Source organism: Procambarus clarkii, chromosome 37 (assembly GCF_040958095.1).
Source record: "Procambarus clarkii isolate CNS0578487 chromosome 37, FALCON_Pclarkii_2.0, whole genome shotgun sequence".
NCBI classification, from domain to species: domain Eukaryota; kingdom Metazoa; phylum Arthropoda; class Malacostraca; order Decapoda; family Cambaridae; genus Procambarus; species Procambarus clarkii.
The window spans coordinates 34,044,664-34,050,859 of record NC_091186.1 but is presented as its reverse complement, the minus strand read 5'-3'; the positions used below and the strand labels follow the sequence as shown (position 1 = coordinate 34,050,859).

Genomic DNA, 6,196 nt, shown 5'->3' with positions numbered 1-6,196 from the left:
TCATCAGCTGAGATATTCTCACATCAATTTGTGGAAATTGGGAACGGAAACTTGCCAGTTGATCTGACCTCAGGACGGGTTTCATTGCCTCATAACTTCTGCAATTTAGTGACGTTAAAAAAGGAATTTGTTGGGGAAAGTATTCCCCATTATTCAAACCAATTATAAGAATCACGATTGGCTGAGTGAACGAGCTATTCTTGCGGCATCAAAGACGTCTACGAACTTAAAAATATTATTCAGTCTAACATTCAAAGCGAGGCAGTCACATACAAGCCCGTCGACACTGTTGAGGAAAAAGATGAAGCGGTTAATTATCCAACAAAATTTTTGAATTGACTCGATCTGTCAGGAATACCACCGCGCATACTGCAACTAAAAATAGGCGTGCCAGTTATCATGTTGCGAAATATCAACAAGCCAAAGCCTTAGCAACGGCCCGAGGCTTGAGGTAAAAAACTTAATCAGCAACCTCGCAGCAGCAACAATCTTGACAGGACCTTTCAAAGGTGAAGATGTCCTCATTCCTTCTATTCCTATGATTCCAACGAATATGCCATTTCAATTTAAGAGATTGTAATTTCCAATTCGATTGGCGTTTGCAGTCATCATCAACAGAGCTCAGTGCCAATCTTTAGAATTATGCGGTGTATATCTAGACATGGATTGCTTCTCACATGGACAGTTATATGTTGTGTGTTCTAGAGTGAACCAACTAGACAATCTCTATATCTCCACAGACGATGGAACAACAAAACATATTGTATACCCACAAGCATTGTAAAATTAAACATATTAGAAACGTGCGCTTTCTCTTTCCTTTCTTTTCCATTTAACCAGACTGAGCCACAGCAATGCATGGCGGGTACAGCTAGTTATATAATAACAGAAAGTATGGCTTTCGATCTGGAAGAACCTGTGTAACAAATTTACGTAGTTTCTATGATAGAGCCACAAAGATTTTACATGAAAGAGACGGTGGAGTTGACTGCATTTATTTGCACCTAAAAAAAAAGCTTTCGATAGAATCTCACATAAGAGGTTATTCCGGAAACTGGAACATACTGGAGGAGTGACAGAGACTTCTGACATGGATGAATTTTTTCTAACCGATAGTAAAATGAGGGCAGTAATCAAAGGCAATGTATTGAACTTGTAAAATATCATGAGTGGGGTACCGGAGTACCACAGGGTTCAGTTCTTACACCGGTAATGTTCATTGTCTACATAAGCGACTTGCGAGAAGGAATATGAAATTATTTGAACATGTTTGCTGATGATGCTAAGATACTAGTGAAAATTAGAAACATAGATGATTGCCATACCCCTTTAAGAAGACCTGGATAAAATAAGTGTATGGAGAACGACTTGGCAAATGGAATTTAATGTGAATATATACTGTGTTATGGAATGTGGAGTAAGAGAAAACAGATCACAAACAACCTTCGAATTATATGAAAAAGCTTTAAAAAATTATGAAAAAGAAAGAAATATAGGGTTGTTTCTAAATATAAGAATGTTACCCAAGGACCACATAAAGAACATCGAGCGTGGAGCCTATGCTACACTTTCCAATTTCAAAATTGATTTTCAATACACGGATGGTGATATACTAAAGAAATTGTTCACGATATTTGTGAGAACAAAGTTGGAATACACTGCTGCAGCTGTGTGGTGCCCATATCTTAAGAAGCACATATTAACAAGCTGGAAAAGGTGCAAAGACATGCAACAAAATGATGTAGCAATTATATTAATAGAAATATAATTGCTCCAAAATCTTATTTTCATGACAAGGAATTAGATGTATAAGAATACCACATAACTTATCCCCAAAAATTCAACATTCTAATAAATTCTACACTAATCCTATCTGCACTAATTACAATTAATAATTCTTCCCCAGGGTACTGGGTTACTCAGTACGACAAAACTATAACCTGCAGAGACGTTGGTCGGATTGGTAAGTGAGGAGAAGCGTGTAATGCTGAAAACAAGTGCTACGAGAATAGGTTAGAAGCGATAAATATCCTCGACAGCACCGCTTCTGTGCCAGGTAAGTCCACTACGGGCTCACCATAGCCTGTCCTCCTTGCCCCGCTCCTGTGCCAGGTAAGTTATTTTTTTTTTATATTTACATGCAAGCATGCAAAGGAAAAACAATAAATACAATAAAACAATAAATGAAACAGGACGCAACAAACAAAAAACTGCCGGCCAGAAGGACCGACAGCCCAGCACAACAATTAACAAAACCGGAGAAGGTAACAAAGGAGGCAAGAGATACACACATCACGATAAAACAGTAAAGAATGTACAAACATGCAGGCGATGAGTCACAATAACGTGGCTGAAGTATGTTGACCAGACCACACACTAGAAATTGAAGGGACGACGACGTTTCGGTCCGTCCTGGACCATTCTCAAGTCGATTGTGATGACGACAGGTAGGGACAGGCATTAAATAGGCAAGAGAGAGCTGAGGAGGAAAGTCAGGTGTAGGGGAAAGTAGTAATGAGAACTGCAGCAGGCCTATTGGCTCATACGAGGCAGCTCCTATTATAACCACCAAAGGAGATAGTAATAGGAATAAGAAGAGGATAGCAAGGGAGCGTAGAAGACAATGAACAGAAAAAGGGAGAAGAGAGAAAGAAAGAGAAAGAGAAAGAAAGAAATGGAAGGGGGAAAGCTTATGTTAAGTCACGTTTGTTAGAAAGATTAGAGCATTTGAGTATATACTGTGAAAGGGAAGAGTCCACAGCAACAAAGCCAGGACTCAAGTTCATGTTGGGTACATTGTTAATAAGAGCCGATTCTACAAGACGGCGTCTGTGTAGAGTAGAGGCAGGAAAGATTATTTTGGAGGAAGACCAATCAATGGGATGATTTTTTCTTAACACTTTTCTTAACAGAAAGAGGATGGTAGGAAAAGAAGTGAATGTACATGCCACTATGCATGGGTTTACGGTAGACAGAGAAAGAGAACCCAGACACAGAGCTGTGAACATGAACATCAAGAAAAGGAAGGAGGGAATTAGATTCCCACTCAAATTTGAAATGGATAGAAGAAGCCAGATTGTTAAGAGAGGCGAGGAAAGGCTGGAAAAGATTAGGTCATGAGGCCATAAAGCAAAGATGTCATCAACATAGCGAAGCCAGAGAGAGGGACGAGTATCAATAGAAGGAAGAAGAACAGTTTCGAAGTATTCCATGTAGAAATTAGCAAGAACAGGGGAGAGAGGGGAACCCATAGCGACACCGAAGTTTGAGTGTAATATTTACCGTTGAAAGAGAAAGAGTTAGATTCAACACAGAGTCTAATGAGATCGAGGAAAACGTCAGTGGGAAGTGGGAGAGGAAGGAGACCCTCTGACGCCTTCTGTCTGAGGAAAGAGAGAACGTCATCGAGCGGAACATTAGTGAACAGAGAGTCGACATCAAGACTAAGCATTTTACAAGAGGGTTGCAGGCGCAGTCTTTCTATGAAGTCCTGAGAGTGACGAAGGTGGGCAGGGGAAAAAGTGCCAAGGTAAGGTGTCAGGGTTTTAGCGAGCCAGGAGGCAAGAGGATAGCTGACAGAGCCCCGTGAAGAAATGATAGGACGAAGAGGAACACCAGGTTTATGAGTCTTAGGAAGACCATAGAAATAAGGAAGAGAAGGGCAGATGACACGGAAACGTTTAATGAGATCAAAGTCAGGAGGGCAAAGACTAGAGAGCTGTCTTAGTTTGCGGTTAAAGGAAGTTTTGAGGCGATCCAAAGGGTTAGAAGCTAGAGGAGCATAAGTGTGAGAGTCAGAGAGCAAGACATCTGCTTTTCGGAGGTAGTCCTCACGGTCAAGGACAACCACCGAATTGCTTTTGTCTGAAGGAAGGATAAGAATAGAGTTGTTAGATTTCAGGGAGGCAAGGGCAAGCTGGAAGCGACGAGGAAGGTGGTTATTTTCAATGTACAAACATGCAAGCACGGCAAGGAAAACAATAACACATAGTAACAATATATAGCATTTAGCAAGAAAAAACAAAAACAAGACAATCACACCGGCCGGAAGGACCGACAACAACGCCCAACATTATATACAACATGTAAATACACAAACACAATATATAACAAACAAACACAACACTTTAAGCATGAATATAACACATAGGGCAAAGAAATAACACAATAAATGAATACACGAAGAAAAACCACACCAAGCTACCTGCTACGGCCCCCCCCCCCAAAAAAAAGGGGGAGGCATGGGCACAAACAACACAAGGACAAACAAGCAGCCATAAGGGCACACAGGACAAGAGTAAACACAGAAGTCAGGAAATCAGGAGACATACTTGTCCGGAAATAAACTCCTAGGGAACCGGACATGAAACGCCTCCCAGAGCAACCACCGCCAAGGGTCGAGACCATCTACTGGGGACGCCATCACATCCGGAACCCCGGCAACAAATATCCGCAAACAGGGGATACAAATGGTATTCCACCGGAGGCGAGTGATTGCCACACGCTCCCACGCACAGACAGGCACATCACTAAAATTCTGCGGCTCCTCGTATAATGGTAACGCAGCAATCCTCCTCCAGTGACTCTGCGGCAACGCAGACTCCGGCAACACGTCCCCCAGGTGCCCAATGCACAGCCTCCGAGCACAGACCCGCACAGAGGGCACCACCACAGGGGCATCAGCATTTACGGGCACTTCGTCGGACGACATCCGGGAATCCGATCGCCGTGGATCCTCCCGCAAAGTCACCACCAGGCTACGCCCAGCACCAGCATCCCCACCATCCCTGGCACCGGAAGCCACCACCCCCCACCACGAAGAGCCCTCCGGTGGAGGAGCAGAAGGCGCACGTGCGACACAACCACCGTCACCAGCAGGCACATGGACCTCCACCTCCAAACTGTGGAGCCAACTGCGCATTCGAACCCACACCGTCCACATCCGAGGATCCACAGTCACTAAAATCCCCAACATCAGCTCAGGCGGACGACGAACGCCTAGAACGTTTGGGCTCCGGCCGAAGATCGTCAGAGCCGGAAGCAGACCCAGAAACATGGGCACCACCAGCCGGACGAACCGACGCCCGACGCAGAACGGCAGCAGCCTCTACCACAGGGGGAACCGGACCACACACAGTTGGAGGCTCCGCAGCCACCCCAGCACCCAGCACAGGAGGGACCCGAGGGGAGGACGCAAGGCCAGGTTCCACAGCCGAAGACGAGGAAGCAGATGGCGACGCTCCACAGGGATCACCAGGAAGGTCCACGGGAACGGCAGAGCCAGAAACATGGTCAGGAGGAACATCCGACGGCTCCGCAACACCCAGAGGAGGGTCTGCGACAACTGGGGGAACGTCGGGCGACGCTGGGGGATCTTCAGCAGCGAACGGGACGCGCACCTCCTCACCCCCGGAGTCCTCCTCCAGAGGGAGCGGCGGGAAATCCTCCTCACGGAACACGTTCACAGGAGCAACCGGATCAGCAGTACACCCGGCAGCCTGATGTCCCAACAAGCCACACCGGAAGCAAGTGCGGGTTGCCGGGCATAGAACACCCGCACGTAATACCCCAACAGCCGGATAGAGGACGGAATGTCTGACCTCAGCCGCATCCCGAGGGTCCGAATGTTGGTCTTCACCCAGAATATGTGCCAGACGATAGTGAGTTCATTCGCACACTGACGGCGGAGCCGTACCTCTGGAAGAATCTCTGCAGGAGAACCTCAGGAAACTCCATGGGGGCGCCATGTACACTGACATAAGTTACAGCTCCACTACGGTCCGAAATAGTCACAGACCCTGCACCGTCCTGCAGCTGCAAAGTACGTCCCTCGTACTTCCGGAGAAACACACGGTACACCGCCTCTCCCACAAACTTAATGACGACACGGCGAGCAGTAAGCAGCTCTACACCATACACATCCTGTACCGAGACGTGAAGCATGTCACTCAAGACTAAGTCCACCAACGGGTAACCAGCATGGCAAGTAAACTCCAATCCTATGGAGTTTAGCCGCACGGCAGCCGGATAGGGCCGCCCATTGCAAAACACGCACGTCCCCACCACCAGGAACAGCAGGGAGGGTAGACACCCCCACACCCCTGCTGGCGAAAACGGTAACTACCACAAACTGCCGGAGCGGTCAAACGACACTTCCTCACTCAATGGCAGCGCAGGTGAACTCCACACCATAGCC

The 6,196-nt window shown here is 46.4% G+C and overlaps 1 protein-coding gene across 1 annotated transcript; it reads left to right on the top strand.

The window, feature by feature from the left end:
* The first annotated feature begins 4,554 nt into the window (after nucleotides 1-4,554).
* On the top strand, nucleotides 4,555-5,502 carry LOC138371901 (uncharacterized). The gene has a single exon (XM_069336950.1). The coding sequence runs from the start codon at nucleotides 4,555-4,557 to the stop codon at nucleotides 5,500-5,502; it is 948 nt and encodes a 315-aa protein (XP_069193051.1).
* Nucleotides 5,503-6,196: the final 694 nt, after the last annotated feature.

What these genes read in the sequence shown, in the direction of transcription:
- LOC138371901 (XM_069336950.1), top strand. Translation starts at nt 4,555, where the DNA reads ATGGTAACGCAGCAATCCTCCTCCAGTGACTCTGCGGCAACGCAGACT.